The sequence below is a fragment of the Camelus bactrianus genome, chromosome 8, assembly GCF_048773025.1.
Source record: "Camelus bactrianus isolate YW-2024 breed Bactrian camel chromosome 8, ASM4877302v1, whole genome shotgun sequence".
Classification (NCBI taxonomy): domain Eukaryota; kingdom Metazoa; phylum Chordata; class Mammalia; order Artiodactyla; family Camelidae; genus Camelus; species Camelus bactrianus.
Window position 1 is genome coordinate 9,197,134 of NC_133546.1, and position 18,159 is coordinate 9,215,292.

At 43.5% G+C, this 18,159-nt stretch overlaps 1 protein-coding gene across 8 annotated transcripts in view; it reads right to left on the minus strand.

Moving 5' to 3' along the window:
• Positions 1–1,407: 1,407 nt before the first annotated feature.
• Positions 1,408–18,159, minus strand: part of ARID1B (AT-rich interaction domain 1B) — a 378,713-nt gene continuing 361,961 nt past the window's right edge. For all 8 annotated transcript variants that reach the window (XM_074368093.1, XM_074368091.1, XM_074368095.1 and 5 more), the window contains 5 exons: positions 13,469–13,625; positions 10,946–11,042; positions 8,764–9,547; positions 6,800–6,930; positions 1,408–4,520 (listed from right to left, as the gene is read on the minus strand). In XM_074368093.1, the coding sequence (XP_074224194.1) occupies positions 2,808–4,520; positions 6,800–6,930; positions 8,764–9,547; positions 10,946–11,042; positions 13,469–13,625 (2,882 nt within the window). In that variant the 3' untranslated portion in view covers positions 1,408–2,807. The remainder of the gene's footprint in view (positions 4,521–6,799; positions 6,931–8,763; positions 9,548–10,945; positions 11,043–13,468; positions 13,626–18,159) is intronic.

Genomic DNA, 18,159 nt, shown 5'->3' on the forward strand with positions numbered 1-18,159 from the left:
TTAAAGTATGGGCATCCTGTAAATTTCTGAAAAGCCTCGTAGGAAAAAAAAAACCAACTAGTTTTGAGGACAAAGCAATAACTCAGTTTGTAGGCAAGATGATCTCAGGCAGGTGGTAAGTTCTTCACGGGCTTCTGCAGTCTTCCTTCTGGGCTGAGAATGTAGAAAGGATGCTAAAATCTTCCTGGGTTATTATAGAGATTACGTTGCATATCAGTATGTAAAATCTTGTTGCTCAATGGTCAGACTCTAGGTATTGATTACAACTCAAGTCATGACAACAATAGTCTTTTGTAATGATTTTACTCTTTTGATTGACAAACTTCAAAGTCTGTATACACTTTTTGTTCGTACAATGTAAGAGAGAAATTAGAGTAATATTGAATTCCCTCTTACAAACCTCCATATTTGAAGCTTGGAGCACTAAAATCTGTTCTTAGCAAGCAGATGTCTTTAAAGTAGAATTATAAATGGATTTTAAGTTCAACATGTATTTGGCTGCACTGTTACATAAGTTAACGTGGGAGTTGATAGATGATGAGACCTCTTGCAGAAAAAAATTTTTTCTTGTGACACTAGAGTCACGTTTCACACTCGGATTATAACTGAGTGCTCCTGTCTAACCCTTCTATGTATTACTGTAAGTAACGTGCGCCCGGATACCAGGTCTGGCGACAGGACTTGGAATTTTTGAGTCTGCTGAGACTGGGGGTTGTGTTAAGAGGTAGAGTCAGAAGGGTGTCCACTAACAGCTTAACTCTGCAGCAGTTTCAAAGAAATTGATTGTTATGCAATAACAGTCAATGACCCAGGAAGAAAAAGTTTAAATTAGAAGTGACTAGTATTAAAAAGCTACTGTGCACCAGGTAGGAAGGAATATGAGAATATTAATATGCCCTGAAATAGAAATAATCACTTTGCACTATGTACACCACATACAATATAACATATTCTTTTTAACATTGCACAATATAAATATTATACACGGTGGAGTAAACTAAATGCAAAATAACTTTGAGGCACACAGGAGAAACACAGAATAGATTGTACTCTGATCGAAATTACGACGGGGTTAGTAAAAGGCAAGGTGTTTACACTGTCAGGCCAGTGAGCCCTTGGGCTGTCACCTCGTAGGCTGGCAGCCACCTCCCATACACATCAAAAATTCTCATACCTCAATGTTGTTAGAGTTGACTTCTTCAAACAAAGACTAATGAGCTAAATACTTTGAGAAAATCAAACTGTTGCTCCCCACTCTAAAGTAGGTAACCCCTAAAGGTCCCTCCCGACCTCAGGGTTTTGTAAAGAGGGGCTATGTTAGTACACGGCTGTATCTCCCCTAATTCCTGTTACTTGGTTACTATGAAACCACTTTAAGGAAACTACAATAGTATTCAAGAACACCCATCACAGTGCTTAACAAGATTTAATGTACATTTATTCTTAACATGTGGAACATATAAAGATTTTTATATTGAATAAATGATATTCATTAAGCCAGAGGAAAAGGAGGAATTTACATCAAGTTTTTTTCTTTTTTTTTTTTTTTAAACTACATTATCTTGAAATACAAATGTGGATTCTTGTCACTGAAAAATCTTTGAAGTTGTGTTTCTTCCTTTTAGTTGTATTTTTTCCTTTTTGTCTGTACTGGTAACCATTTTCTAAATCAATCCATATGCAAACCATTTCCACACCTTGATTCATGAAGCAAATTGTGATCAGCTGCTCTCCCGAAATAGAGCATGACTTTATACATACAGAAACTTGTACATTACCCTCTTTTTTTTGTTTTTTTTTTTTGTTTTTGTTTTTTGTATTTTTTCTTTTTTTTTGGAGATATGGCCCTAATGAAAAAATATATAAAACAAAAATAAAAAATTATTTAAATCTACCATCACTTCGTAGTTACCACATCATGAAAAAGAAACTAAAAACTTTGTACTAAAAAAAAAAAAAAGAAAAGAAAAAAATGAGGGTATGTTTAATGTACAACTTCTATATACATCACAGCCCATAGGCAGTAAAAAAAAATATTTAAAAAATGATTAGAGGAATTGTGAAGAACTGTCATGTGGAAGGTCAAACGACAGACAGCAGACATGACGGTAGTGGTGAGGAAGCAATTTCCATTGATCATTGTCAGGGATGTGTTTTCAATCTTAACTTAAAAAAAAACATTGTTTTTGCTCCTAGCCTAATGTAACCATTTTCCTGTGAAGAAACCAGTATCATTTCATAATTGCCTGCTGACTGACACACTTCTGTGAGCCCCTGTACCTACATCTCTAGGAGTTTCTATTGCACAGAGCTTTTTGGGAGATGGGATACAGTTTTTATTTTTTCATTATCTGAAGAATAGCACAGCTAGGAAATTGGTAATTTTCCACCTTTTTGCCTCAGTGTGGTGAAATTTTCCCATCTTAGCATCTTTTGCCACATTTTTCTTTAAAGTCAATTCGCTTCCCAAAAAATGCAGTACAACATGGAAAAGAACATTAAAAAGAAAGTATGTGAAAAACAAAAAGTGACCTTTGAATGCACTAGACAGCAACTTTGGTTAAAAAACAAAACAAAATAAAAAAAAAAAAACCCAAAAGGATGTACTTATACACACAGACAGCAAATATTAATTTCATAACTGTTCGAATTAATTATCTCTTTAATTCCCAATTGGTAAATAGTGAATGGGGCAGAGGAGCAAAGATTTTCTTTCCTTCTTCCTACGCTGGAGAAACAAGAACAGAAAACAGCCAGTTATACGGGAGCCTCTAGTCTTCACTCACACATGCTGCCTCTCACTGATGTCATAACTGCCCAATCTGAAACAGTACATCACAGATGACAGACGCAACCAGAGAGTTCAGGACGGCTGATATCGAGATATCCAGCAATCGACCCTCGTGCAGAAGGAACTCTGAGCGGTTCTCGTCCACTCTGGCCATGGCCAGCAGAGCCTTGGCCGCCCTGCACATCATGTCCACGCTAGGGGGCTCTAGAGGCGGGGGCTGCATGTGCATGAGGTTATGCTGGCTCTGCTGATACTGGGCCATTGTGACCCCATCCTCCAGGAAGCTTATCAAGTTTCCAATGCTTCCTTTCTGCACAGCTATCGCCCTTGCAGCCAGCGCGTCCCCTTGGGCAAGGTTCGATAAAAGCGCCATGGACATTTCTCGACAGACTGGGTTTTTGCGATCCCCAACGTACCTAACTAACGTGGCATAGAATTTCTCCTGACGGCTAAATGGAGGCGTGGCCAAGATCAGGTCCACATTATTGTCCTGGATGCTGAGTTTACAGAGCGTCTCCAGCACAAGTCTCTGAGGCGACAGGACAGAGTTGGGTCCCACAGTTGGAAAGGGGTCTTGTGCCTCCGCAGACGGGCACACCATCCAGTGCAGCAAGCCATCCAAAATTGGCAAGCAGATGCTTTCCGTGTAAGCAGACAAGTCTAGCTGCCCAGAAATGTTGGCCAAGGTGACCAACGTGTTATCCCTTAAGACCTCGAGGCAGTCCCACCACCACTCATCTTTGCTGCAGGCCACCCCTTTGTCCTCGTCTTCCTCCTTCTCATACGTTTGCGGCGCCCGTTTCCTCTCGGGATGCTCGTGGTGAAGAAGAATCAGCTTCCCCAGGATCAGCACCAAGCCTGGATGTTTGGACATTTCGGCGTCATTCCCAGGCACAAAAGACAAGCTCCGGACGATATTCGACACACAGATGCAGCGCTTAGCCAGCGAGTCCTGCCAGTGCGCGACGGTGCAGAGCGGAGCCTCATCCCGGCTCCTCGGCTCATCCTCCAGCAGCTTGATGTTGCGGTGACTTTTGGCTTGATGGATTCCAAAGGGAAACTTACTGCTTTCGGTTTGGGCACCAGGGTTTGCGTCTTCTGGTAGAGCCCCTGGCCGGGCAGACAGGACATCATCGATGGTTGCAATGATGCTTTTCTCTTGCTGCTCCTCAGAATCCCCTTTTCCTTCTTGCTCTTTCTTTCTACCTGTGGAGCTTAAAGGGGGAGGTGGACGCCTGCGAGGAGGAATTTCAATCTTGCTCTCAAAGTGAGTCTGGATGTGCTCGGTGGTGTCCCCACCACCGAGCTGCCAGTGCAGAAGTCCACTGCTGAACTCTTGAACACGACCCAGCTTGTCAGATCGGTCGACGACAAACAAGTTGTTCTTTTTGACTATCTTTATTGGCAGCTTGTCAAACTTACTAGCTTGCCTGGGCTTCTCCTTTGGATCTGCAGCGGTCACAGCCGTGCTGCTCCGGTCCTCGGTCTCGGTCTTCCCACCATCCTCCTCCTCATCCTCCTCCTCGTCCTCCTCCTCCTCAATACATTCAGCATCTTCCTCCTCTTTCCCAGAATCGTCGGCCAAGGACTGGCTGTCCTCTCTCTTCACCGCACTGTGATCAAGTGCTTTTTGGCCGGGGTCTCCCACTTCATATTCCATAAGAATTCCAAAAATATCAATCAGGCATTTCCTAAAGTATTCTACTAAAAGTTCGAGAAATCCGGACAACTAGAGAGGACGAGAAGGAGAAGAGGTACAATGTCATAACCTCAGGCGGGACTGAGAGGGTGAAAATCCTGATAGGTGGCAATGCGTTTTTATGATTATTGTCACTTTTAATTTCTTTCTGGCTAGTCCAAGAAAGAGAAACTGTGTATCAGTTAGAACTGTCTTCCTGAATTTTTCATTATTAACCAAACCAACATTTACCATCTTTCTTATTTGCTGTTTACTTTCTTATACTGTCTACATGAAAAGTTACTTGTTATTGTCATATTTCTGATACCATCAGGGCAGGGGTGCTTTGCTCTTCTTTACTTTGCTGATTTAGATACAATGTGGGCATCACCAGAAGAGTGGGAACCTGGATTTTATAGACTCATTCACCCAAAGTGAGTCTGTTCTCTTCTCTTATTTATCTGAAACTTTGCTTGCCTAGATTTTTATGGTTATTATTCTTAGGATTTTATGGTCATTTTTGTCTTAGGTGCCATAGGTTATTCTAATTTACATTCTCCATATATTTTGGGGAGAAGATAATTTCAGCAATGTAGCAGCTTATAAACACAGAAAATTAAAAACAAACCAATTTAGTCCCTGATAAATGAATGAGAATGTTTCATAGAATGCACTTTTATATTTCAGTTATTCACAACTCCAGCTGAAAGACAAAAGCCACTATAAGAACTAGTTTTATTTCCTTTAAGTAAATGTTCATATCAAGAAAACCAACATAATTCATGATTAGCAACTGGCTCGCTTCCCTCCCCCAACACCCACACCACTGCATTTAGGGATGATAAAGAATAAACAGTAAAAAAGGGTTTCTTAATGACAGATGTTATTATCCTGCTGTCAGTTACCTGAAATTGGGTTTGAAACAATTATTAAGAGGTAAGGGGGAGGGAGGAGGGTATAGCTTGGTGGCAGAGCACATGTTCAGCATGCACGAGGTCCTGGGTTCAATCCTATACCTCCTCTAAAAATAAATAAACAAATAAACCTAATTACCACCCCCCCAAAAAAGTAAGGGAAAACCTGGGTACCAACCAGACAGTACTTGTTCTTAGGGTATGAAGGCATAATTTTTCAAGTGGAAGTTTGGATGTTTCCCACCCCCTACCCTTAAAAGTTTAGTTTTTCCCAGGGCAAGGGAAGAGGGATAGCTGCTAAAGCGAATCTGGTTATGAAACAGTGCGCTCAAGGGCAGTTCACCTCACGTAAGGATGAAAGTTGATTACTCTAGTAAAGGCAGTATACATTTTTAAATACTTATTTTCTGTTAAAAAGGACTTCATGCAATGTTTATGACCTTATTAATACACTTGCCACCAACTGAGAAATTGCCTTTCAGGACTATAATGAGGACTTAAATGAGAGAAGAAAGAGGAAATGGAAGATTCTGGTCCGACTTCAATAGAAGCAAGGGAATTAGATGTTTTGGATTTTTTCAGCAAAAGCAGAGAGTTGTTCAAACACAGTAGGGAAAATAACCTTTTCTTATTTTTGTTTCTAAATATTTCTTAAAAAGTCTGTAGTCCAGCTGACTGCCTGGGCCTTTGCCCTAATCCTTAGCTCCCTTTCTGTCTTCTGGCTGTTATGCTGGGAGCTCCTTTAAGCCGAGCACAGAATAAAGGAGGGTTTTTAAGCTCATTAAAAGTAGTAGGCTTTTAAATGACTGCTTCCAAATAACCTGGAGAGAGGCAGAAATGGGAGGGAACAGACCAAGAAACAAGTCTGGCCATGACTTCATTACCACTGCAGCTGAATGATGGGTCCACGGGAGTTCCTTGGCCTGTCTTCTCTATTGTACCTATGCACTGTACATCTTCTATAATATAAAATTCTTTTTAACTTTACATTTATTTTTAATTAAAAGATGTTAGGTCCCCCTGGAAAACGGGGTAATGTCTCATTGCAATCTACTGCATAGCCAACACTGGTTACATCTGGATTAATTCCCATTGGCCTGCTAGTATTCATTCTGAACAACAATTTAATTTTATCAGTATTGTCTATTCCATTTACGTGTACACACACACGTGCACACAAGGTCACCACTTTCTTATGAAAAATATAGGTATGTGTACATTTATACTAAATAAATAAATTATTCTAGATGAAATTCACAGACAACTCTACATTGATTGATGTTGGTCTATGACAACTACGATGATAAAAAATGTTCGCTGGCGAGTGCTGACTACATTAGGCATCAGCTTAAGCATTATGCACTACTTAATTCTGTTGTTCTCGTCTGTTCCTCGGTTGGATCGGTGCTGGCTTACCTGGGAGAGGTTGAAAGTAGCGACAGTGCTGTCATCATACAGGAGAATGTTAATAGTGTCCAAAGCCCAAGTACTTTCAGCCAAAAGACCTGATTTAAGGGACATCATCACACGCCAGGCCTCAGGAGTAACTAAAAAAGGGAGAGAACAAGGCTGTGATTAATACTAACTCCACGTATGAAAGAATAGCAAATAACAAAAGAACAAGAAAAAGAAGTAGAGTGTTAAGTTAAATACTGATTTTAAACAAGTGTTCTGAGGGACAGTTAAACATGGTCTTTTCAGATTTCAGTCGGAGGTGATAGCTACACTAAGAAACTTCTGCTGCTGAAGAGCCTTTGGCTTTGCAGGCTACACAGAGGTGGGAGTGGTTAAGCGCAAATAGTCCTTTCTGTGTTTGTCTTCTTCTGCTCTGTTCACAAATGTCTCAAGGTGGCGTTCGGAAGGCTGGCCAACACGCAGAACATAAGCAAAGTTTAATTCCCGAGCAGCAGGTTCTCAGATACGAAGTCTTCATTCTCCCGTGCCATCCTCTTCCATCCGAGCGCTGCCCTCAGACAAGTACCAGCACTTTGATATTTCAGATTTTTCAGGAGCTTGGTCTGAACCAGAGGATGGGAAGTAAAAGTGCTGGAGTTTGTTTTCCCCATTCCTGTTACTGACGAAGCCAGACCAGTGAGATGGAAGGTTTGGATGATCTGTCATGAGATGGGGCTACGAGAGAAGGTGCATCTGTGTCTGAAATTTCGAGGGAAGCCGTCTCAGGAAACCGGCGGAAGCACACGGTATGAGCGAGCCTGTGCTATCCGCGCTCACCACAGCCAACGCCAGACACCAACAGTGATCTCATTTGCCCGAGGGGCCACGGGTTTCAACCTTTATTTTAATTTCATTTAGCTTTCAAATTTTCTAAGATGGGCACATAATACTTTTGTAATAGAAAAGGCAAACTTTCATTTTAAAATAGGGAACATAAGTTTCCCTAGGCTGGTATACATTCACTAAGAACTTTTTAAAACTTTAAATATACTTATTTATTTATACATCTCTATACACACAAATACATGTGTATATTTTTACACTCACATTTCCATATATAACATGATGCTCGGTGTCTCTGTCTCTTCCTTACTTTTCTCCCTCCGTCTGTCTCCATAACGCCCAGTGATTGAAAACACCCTTAATATCTTTAATTTTCTAATCACTGCAAATGGTTTCAAGTCAAGCGATTTTGAGATTTTTGGAAAATTTTTTTTATGCAACTTTGCTATGTTAAAAAAGTACTTCAAAAGTCATGCAGAAAAATTCTGTGTACATCCAGATATTCTGGATCTCTAATTAGCATTCAGAACATTCCAAATGGGATGAACAAGCGACATCAGCATTCAACTGAGAGAGCCCCTCGGCCCGACACTGCAGCGCTGCACGGATCACACTGGTTCTAGCCTTCACAGCGTATGAAATTCCATAGCGCATATCATGTATCAATCTACATATCACAGTCCGGCTTCCATTTCTTCCTGGGGAAACTCACTGTCTGTATGTTGTTCCCAAAATTACAGAGTGGCTTGCCGTCAAATTTTCTCAGGCCACCCTAGCATCTCATCAGCCTCTGTTCTGTTAGACATATGTGGCAGAGAGTAAGTGTTTGGTTAAGGTCAAATCTTTAAGCCCAGAACACAGTAGGAGGTCTGGAGGAATCCCTGGTCTCTCACCTGGAGCTCTACCCTCTCCCACAAGTCACACTCATACATAAAAATACCATTTCAACTCACACTCTTCTCTGGCACCGTTGCTTAATTCAGATGAGCGGCTTCCAACTACTGCTCCTGCACCAAAACACATCCTAGTTGGGTGTCTCAGAATTTCAGCCCTTTGAGATTAAGGAACTACGTCTAGCCTAAAATTAAATTCTAGATCTCAACAGGAATTCATTGCAGGAACAGAGGCTGGGGAACGCTTACCGATATCTTTTGAGGTAATCTTTCGCCTTTGTTTCAAGACTGGCTGTGATGCTTCCACAGAGCCAGGAGGAAAGGTAATCTCCCTTCTGATTGGGGGTGGCTGGGGGGGCGGCCCCGTGACCTGGGACGTGGGGACGGTGGGCATGACCTTCTGCATCTTCATGGAGGGCAGGAAGGGGGACTTGCTTGGAGACATGCGACTCTCCAGAGAGCGCTGGAAGGAGGCGGGGCTGGGCGCTCTGGAGATGTGGTTTGGCAGTGACGGTGGCGTCTGGTAGGATGACTGAGGTGGGCGTGTGATGGGCTGCAGGGAGGCTGAGGAGGACATATAAGGCTGACGCTGGCTGACGTGAGAAGGCCACTGGCTCTCGTGATTCATCCTTTGATCAGGTACCATCATATCATCCGTGCGGTTCATGCCTGGATAAGGAGGTGCCTGTGCGGGACCACCGGGGCCCTGCCTGTTCTGGTATGGATAAGGCATATCGTTGCGTGTCGCCCACATGCTCTGCTGAGGCCCTTCGCTGGAGGACGACTGCATCGGGCCGCCCATCATCTGGGGCGGGAGCCCGTGCGGCTGCATCTGCCCGGGGCCCTGCATCCTCTCTCTGTTGTAGGGGTAGGGATACTGCCCCTGGATGGGCCGCCTGTCCGGCCCGGAGTAGGAGCTCCCGTACTGGTTGTACAGCTCCTGCTGCTGGCTACCGTACTGCACGCTGTACATGTCCCCCTCGTGGCGCTTGGCTGGAGGCCCGTACATGCCGTCCATATGGCGCTTGTAATTCTGAAAAGTCACATAAAGACAAATCATACTGATGTGCTTTTACAGGTATAATCACACACTCAGATTATGCAAAACAGTTATTACTTGGTGGAATGTTCACTTCAAAATGAATATGGGACGCTCCCACGACAACTGAGGACTAACAATTTATGTACTACATTCAGTGCTATATAAACCATGTCACGTACTCTGAAGGGAGCCTCCACAGTTTGTTTTCATGTGCTTGACATTTTCTGTGGGGAAAAACAGCCTTCTCTCCTGGTATTTTCCAGGGCTGCAGTTTGGGAGAGCATGGCTTTGGTGACTATGACACAGGCAGTGGCTTAGGGACACAGTGGAAGCCTTCAGTAGGCAGAGAGGGAGAGAGGCCCCGCTGGCATGGACCGAGCATTCTGAGGCCAGCCTGAAGGGCTCCTGGGTAAACAGATTCCTTGGGGCTAACTTTACAGAAAAGCCTCCACACAGGGCCTGGCTTCTCAGACTGGACCTGTGCTGCCCTGACACCTGACATTCTCCGGCCCCCGCCCCAACTTTCAGCTCCTCCAGGTCACCTTCTCCATGAAATCCTGCCTCAGAGGACAGGGCTGGGCGCCGCCCGTTTCTGAGCACCCCCCGGGGATGCTGGGGGCTCGCACACGTGACCTCCTGACGAGACTGAGTGAGGGGGACGCTGATATGTTGATTAGTGTTCTGTCGCTTTACTGAAAATTGTTTAAGATCAGTTGGTTTGATAATACAAGTCACTGTACAAACATGCTCCAGTAAAATTTAAAAAATGTTTAAAATCCCTTCTATTTCACAAGAGGTGTTAGGCATGAAAAGGTGGTTAGAAACAGCAAATTCCTGGGTCTGAAAAGCACAGCATGTTGTGCAATCTTCTGCATTAGTGTGAAAACTGCAAGGTTGCCGCACACATTTTAAGACCTCGAGCTGAGTGCCGTGTATGAGCAGCAGAAACCTACACGCCTGTCCTGTGTGGTCAACATACGCCATCATTAATATCTTATTCTTAAAAACAAATCAACTTTCACTATTAATATATAATACTTGAAGTTGTTTCTTCTAAATATCCTCTTTAAAACATACTGGCAAATTTCTGTGCTAAAATGTCATTTGATACAATAGTATACAGAAGAGACATAGGCTTAACATATACTTGAACTTGGGCTTATTATTTACAACGATGTCTTAAACTTTCTAAAACATGCTATATTTTCAAGAGCTATTTCTAATTTGCTGATTTCAAAACCCCAACAGTTATTTTTTAGTATAAACAAATATAACCTGATTGTTCGATAAATGCTTGTCTTCTTTGTTACACCTCCTAAAACTCTTCAAAAGTAACACGAGTTTGAATTTTAAGCGGAAAGTAGAGATGCACCCCACTCGCCAACTCACCGTCTGCTGTGGATACAGGCCTGGCTGGTGCCCTCCATATGGCGGCTGTCCTGAGGGGGGGCCTTGGCCTGGGTACTGCTGCCCATAAGGTTCATGCCTAGAGTGAGGCATTCAAAGAAAACTTCATTTACCATGGACCTCGGGCCAAGGGAGAAAATTAGAGTCCATTTCTGGGAACTCCACGGCTGTCTCTCCTTCACTGCACCCTCCCCACAGAGGCACTCTGAGCAGCAGCAGCAGCAGCAGGGGTGGCGGCACCCACTCTGGGAGCACTGCCAACCCCTGGCTGGTGGGTGGGAGGAGTCCCGCTGGACGAGCCAGCACCCTCTGCCTTTGGGGAGAGGCCCCGCCCATCCTGAGGGACCAGGGAGGCATGACACATGCTGATGTGAGGTATTAATGAGGGCAAGAAACAACAGAAGAACCGAAGGAGCCAAGCAGTACTTCTAGGAGTACCAGAACACTGACATACAGTCATGGAAAATGTTCCTACTTTCTTGTCATGAATACAAACAGTTCAAGTTTTTAAAGGGATACTTCAAAAATAATCCAGATGATGCTGTTAGTACAGACCAAACTACTCAAAATTTCAAAGTCCTATGAGCCTAGAAGGCTACAGAAAAGAATAACAGGGATGATTTAAATGTACTTCTATTAATTCTTAAAATGCGAATGAACAATACATTTGTTTTATATTGAGAAATTATAAATATCATAAAAAATAGCATGTTTAAAAGAGCCATAGATTTGAAATTAAAAAAAAAAATAAACTGGCTTAGTTAGTATATTGAATCTTGTAAAAAAGAGAATACTTAGACTGAATATATTCCTAAACTGGTCAAGGAACGAGAGTAAGAAAGAAAATAAATGAATTTTTAGAGTACCACCTATAAAACAGATATAGGGGAAGCTTTTGCTAATGACATCGATAGCTAGAAGAAGCTTTATAGTTAGGAGGAAAGAAATATAATCGACATGGATGAAATTTAAGCTGAACAAGTAACACTTTTCAGAAGAGAAAACTTAATGAGGTAGACCCTAAAGCCAAGGTGGCTTTCAAACCCAGGCTGTGCAATGTTGGAGGCAGCATTCTAGAGGAAACAGGTAGGTGCACCTGCTTGGGTTCCTTTAAGAAAATACGTCTCAGGAAGACTGTCTGCCTTTTAATCTCATCAGCCCACCCCTCACTCCTACTTCACCAAAAGCCTTTCCTGGACCCTCAAAAACAATCCAAATCCTAGTAAAATCCTTGACCCGGTACACCACACATGACACAACAGTTAACCGACCAGTGCAGATTTCACAGATAAACCCTCACTGATAGCCAGGCTCAGAATTACAAGATTCTTGAGTCACTGTTAAAAAGTACTGTATCACTTCGAGCATATGATGCTATGTAGCTCAAGAACCAAGCTCACAGAAAATGAAGGAAAGAAACTTTATTTGGTAAAACAGTGATTTTTTTCAAAAGTTTTTCCCCCTCTGTGTTAAACCAGGGCCACTTCATTAACCGTCCCTATATCCCCGGCATGTGGACTGAGGAGAGGCCTGACGGAGGCCCCGGCACATGGGATTCCGAGGGAGATGATGGAAACCACGCCTGCCCTAAGGCCTGCCCATGCGGCTGCGGTTAGAAAGAGGGCCTCCTGTTGTGGCTCCACTGGTTTCCTTTAAAAATCAAATTAAACTGAAGGCTTTGTTTCTGAGCACTTCTCCATTAGGGAGGTAACTAACATGCCAACCAGGGGAATGGGCTTCCATGGGCAGGACTAAGGTCAGGGGCCTTCTTCACAAGAATAAGTCCAATCTAAGCCACTATGTTAGGAAGCAGCTTGCTGTTACCCCTTAGAGACATTTCAATGACTTACTTTCTATCTTATTAAAATATTCCAGGCCAGTAATACAACCTAACTTGCCATTTTAATATCAAGATGCTATTCTGAAAAAAAGTATCCTGGGAAAAAAAAAAACCTGCTGTGGCTTCTCTTGGAGAAGCTTATTAAGGGGCAAAGTATTCTCTCTCTGTTTCGACAGTTCATAGGACAGTGGAAACATCTGAAAAAGCAATGCCTGGAAGACCCTACCGAGAACTCACCACCACCTGAGTCTGCCGGCAGCCCACGGTGGCACCAGTGCCCAGGCCTCGCCCTCCGGCAGAAAGGCAGGGGCTGCAGGTCACGAGAGGAGCCACGCATGGAAGCTGGAGGCGGCGGTCTCGGCGTGGTGACAGTGACTAGGATGACCGTGGCTCTGCACTCTTAGGGAGAAGCCTCTTGCCATGGCCAGCCCAGCCCTGGCATATTTCTAATCTATGCTTTTGGGCACCCAGTAATAAAAACACAGCTGTACTTGGGGCCTGGGGACAAAGGCCTTCTCCCCAGTTGTTGACTGAAGGCAGCCACCTGACACTCCAGCAGGAAAGCAGACACTAGTGTTGCCATCAGTGGCCAGGGCTCAGAAATGTGTGTGAGGAGAGCACAGTTTGCAGTAAATCATCTCATCTTCACAGCAGAAGACACTCACCTTCGATCGTAGCTGGCTCCGTAGGGGAACTGCTGCTGCTGCCGCTGCCCCAGGCCCAGGCTGGACATCGCTCCAGACGGACTTTGGTTGTACATGTCCTGCATGCTGCTGGTGGCCATCTGTCCTTGCGTCATGAACGGCTCACTACTTCCAGGCACTGCAATATTTTCAGTAACAGACAAGACATTAAGCACTTTCAAAAGCCAAAGGGCCCAAATATTCCTTTCTTGTCATTTCTGTTATCCTTAATATGACAGACGACAAAACCAACGGAAGAGCACAACGTCTGAAGTTAAGATGGACCCTGCTGGAGAAGATGCTAAGATGGACCCCCCCAAGGCCCCTGCCTCCCCCCGCCTGCCATGTGCACACCTTGTATGAGTGGGTCCCTTTGAGTGTGGCTAGAACCTATGCCTGTGATGGGGTATCACTCCCAGGATTATGCTACATCACATGGTAAAAGGGATTTCACAACTGTGATTAAAGTCACTAATCAGCTGGCTGAGTTAACTGAAAGGGAGAGCACCCACATGGGCCCTTTAAATTGGCTTCTAGAGGCGAGCAGCTCCCTCCCGCTGGCCTTGAGCCTTGAAGCAGCGGTGTGTGGCTGGCAAGAGGCCCGCATGTTAGGAAGGCGCCTCTTGGGAGCAGAGAAGGCCCAGATGACAGCCAACAAGAGAACAGGACCCCAGTTCTACAACCGGCAAGGAACCGAATTCCACAACTTGAACGAGCTCAGAAGAGATGGAGTCCTGGGTGACAGCTTGAGTTCTGCTGAGACCCAAAGCTGAGGACCCACTGTGAAGGCACACGTATATGTTTTAAGCTGCAAGTTTGTAGTGTATTTGTTACATACAAAACAACACAAACTCAGATCCATACTTATTTAAATGAGTTACTGAGCTTCCGAGTTTAATTCCTTATCTACAAAATGAAGTTGGTAATATCACCTCATGGAATGATTGTAAGGAAGAGATAAAATATCTATAGAGTTAGTTCTCTTCCCTTTTAGAGAAAAAAAAAACCAAAAACTGAAAACCTTAACATAACCCATCCACCGACTCACTCCAAAATCAGGGTGAAGAAAATCAGCAGGGAGTTAAGAACAGCTCAAGACAGGATGAGACACAACTACTTCTAACACGGGGCAGAGTGTCAATTAGGTCAAACATGCAAAGTAGCATCAACTCAGAGCCTGAAGGAAACTGGGTCAAGCCCAGAAACTAGCCTGTAGGCAAATTAAACATTTTAATACTTTTCTTAATTGACATCCAGTACTACTAGCACCCTCCTGCATCCTAAGAAGGTTACTTTTATGTTCCGTGAGATAAAAGCAGATTAAAATTTTGCGAGCTGATAAAATTTGTTTGGCTGGCAGAGAGGAGCATATACTGAGGCTTGACACTGGTAGAGTGTATTTTGCTCTGTAAGCGATTTCACATACTTTATATCTGACATGATCTTACATTAACCTGCAGTAGAGCCAGTTTTGATGTTACTTTCCACTTTACAGAAGTAAAAACAGAGATAGAAATAAGTGGGATAATTAAAGTTAAGTAGCTTAATTCCCTAACATAAAGAGTTCTTAAAAATCAATAAGGAAAAAGACAATCAAATTAAAAAATAGGTGAACATACCAATGGACATTCATAGGAAAAGACAAATGAATGGCCAATCAATATATGAAAAGATGTGTGACACTTCACTAATTAAGGAAATTCAAGTTTAAAAAATGACGAGGCTTTTCCCTCCCCTCAATCTGATCAGCAAATATTAAAATGACTTGATAATAACTATCCTTAGTATGGTAGAACACAAATGCTCATGTTATGAGTATCACATTGGTATGATGTTTGTCAACAGCTTCTATGGTAGGCTGTATTTTGGTGACCCCCACAGAAGCACATCTCCAGGTATTCATAGCCTGTGAAGTCCCCATCTGCTGTGAGTCCGGGCTTACTCATATGACCAGCTTTGCCCACAGGGGCACTGGCAAATGTGATGCAGCAGAGGGCGGTAAGTGGGCGCAAGCAGGACTGTCCCCTTGGAATGCTCCTTCTTGGAACCCATCTACCATGTCACGAGGCCCCCAAGCAGCTCCATGGAAAGGCCCCACGGAGGAGGCCCCCACCAACAGCTCCAGCTGAGTTCCTAATAGAGCCTCCAGATGACACCGGTCATTCAAGTGACATCCCATGTCCAGAAAAGCTCTCAGTCAGGCTTCAGATGACAGCAGCTGCCTCGGAGTCCCAGCCGACCACACATGGAGCCAAGAGACACCCCATGCACCACAGGACTGAGATGTAATTAAATGCTGTTGTTAAAGCTGCTAACTTTTGGGGTAGTTTGTTAACAAAAGTAAAAGATACTCAGTAAACTAAAAAAGGATTCTTATCCTTTGGTTTGGTTATTCTACTTCTAGAGATCTAATTCAGAGAAGCACTCTTAAAACTGTGAAAAAACAGCTGTACTTCAATAACCACTGCATCATTGTAATAGCAAAATATTATGGAAAAACAGATCTATTACTAAGAATAGGTAGGACTGTGTGTATAGACATTAATAAATATTCAAAATATACTGTTATGTTAAACAATATATTCATTTGTTGTTCACTTACAAGAAATTAGTCAGCCCCTCAGTCAGTGATGAATTAAGCAAGTGCGTGGGGCAGGCAGGCAGGCAGACAGGTGGGGCCTGGGCTACTCGGGGCGGCTGAGTCAGATCAGGCTCTTTTATCCACGCCACCACCACACGACAGGTCAACAGCAGTAGCAGGAGCACCAACAACACACAGCATGGTATCACTCATGTTGGTCATTAAATGAAAAAACCAGAGCACCACCAAGTTCACTGACAGAATATGGGGAACTGAGGAATGGAAAACTTTATCGTAACGGGGATAGAGCTATAAGAAAACCTGTGTCCTGCGGCTTTTCTGTTTATCTACTTTCACTTGGTACTAAACCTACTAGAATTGTAAGGTAGCAGGTGAGCTGAAACATCCTAGGGAAATGTGAGACAGAGCTTCCCTCTGAGCCACTGTATCATTTACACAGTTGATGAAAACACATTACAGAGCTACCTAATACCTGCCAAGGTAATCCACAGTCCCCCCCTCTCCATCCCCACATTTATTTTCATTATAAAAAAATTATAGGCATAAGGAAACAAAAGAAATAGAACTCTTGGTGTCCAATATAGCATACAGATTGAATACTGGAATAGTTCACAGTAACTTTTGAAACCAGATTCCATGTTACTGTCATATTTTCGGAGTCTAAAAATGTTATACAACCACCAAAGCACTAAACCATGTTCTTTCCAGCATCTCATACCACTAAGAAAAGCGGCTAACTCCAACATTCACAGAGCTTCTGAGTTTCTGACTTAGGGACTTATTGCATAGTCTGCAAAATCTTTACACCTGAAATAAGCAGCTTTGAAACTTCTTGAAAGGAAAAATTATAGATTACCTTGCTTTGTATAACATGTTGAAATATAGATGAAATACAACCTCATTTGTTAATTAAAATGGTAATATGCCCGACATTTAAAATTTGGAGATTATTCATTTTTATTTTTCATTGCTCTGTAATACTTGTGAAAACCAAGGCTTTGGACCTTACGCTTCTCTCTACTCAAGACAGTATATCAAGAAATTCATGTCCCCCAAACCTCTGAATACAGCAAAAGTACTATTATGAAAGGGATCCCAAAATAAGTACTTCCATAAAAATATTATTCAATATTATGAAAATGTTGCTATCACGACTCAGTTTCACAGGACCCAAATGGATCTGGAAGCGTGTCAACGGCACGTGGAGCCTGCATGCCATCGGAGGAGTTCATAGGGCAGCGGCTTAGGTGGCTACAGTCTCAGGGCTGAGCATGGAGGGAAAAACCACCCCAGGTGCTTGCTAGTATCAGTGACAACTCTCTCGGTGATCTCACCCGTCCTACAGTGGTCAATACCACTTCTCTGCTTAGTCTCCCAGATTGCACCTAATTCCAATGCGCTGCCCAGCTCCAGACATACACCCTACCACTTACCACCTGGACATATCCACCAGTCAACGCTGGATTTCCTTCTCTATCTTGTTCATTTCCCAGGTGTCTACACCCAAGGCGGTAACATCACCATGTTCTCAGTCACCATCACTTAGTCCTTCTTCCCTAACCCCCTTGTTCAGTCCATCAGCACGTCGGTCCTATTGTTTCTACCCCCAAACATATAATGAGTGGTTCCACTTCTCTCTCTCTGCCAGGGTCTGACTCTAAACCATCACCTCTCCCTGGACTATGACAGTGGTCTCCTCAACTCTACCCTCACCTCTCTCTGCTACATTCTCCATAAGTGTCCAGTTATTTACTCATTTATTTTTAATAAAAAACCCAGTCACCTCGCTTCCTGGGTAACATCCTTCAGCTATGGTAAAAACCCAACCTCATCAGCATGCCTCCAAAGGTTGAGAAGCTCTGGCCCCATCAGCCTCGAGGCGCTCAGCCTGCCCTCTGCTCATCATGCCACAGAAGCCTTCCACCTCTTCCCACACACCGGCCTCACGCCTGCCTCAGCCTCCTCAGCCCCTTACTCCTCTCTGACTCCTTGTTCCCCAGGTCTCAGCAGATACTGGCCTCTCCTCAGAGCCCACCCCTCCTGGTCACCCTCTCTAAGGTGATGGCCCTCT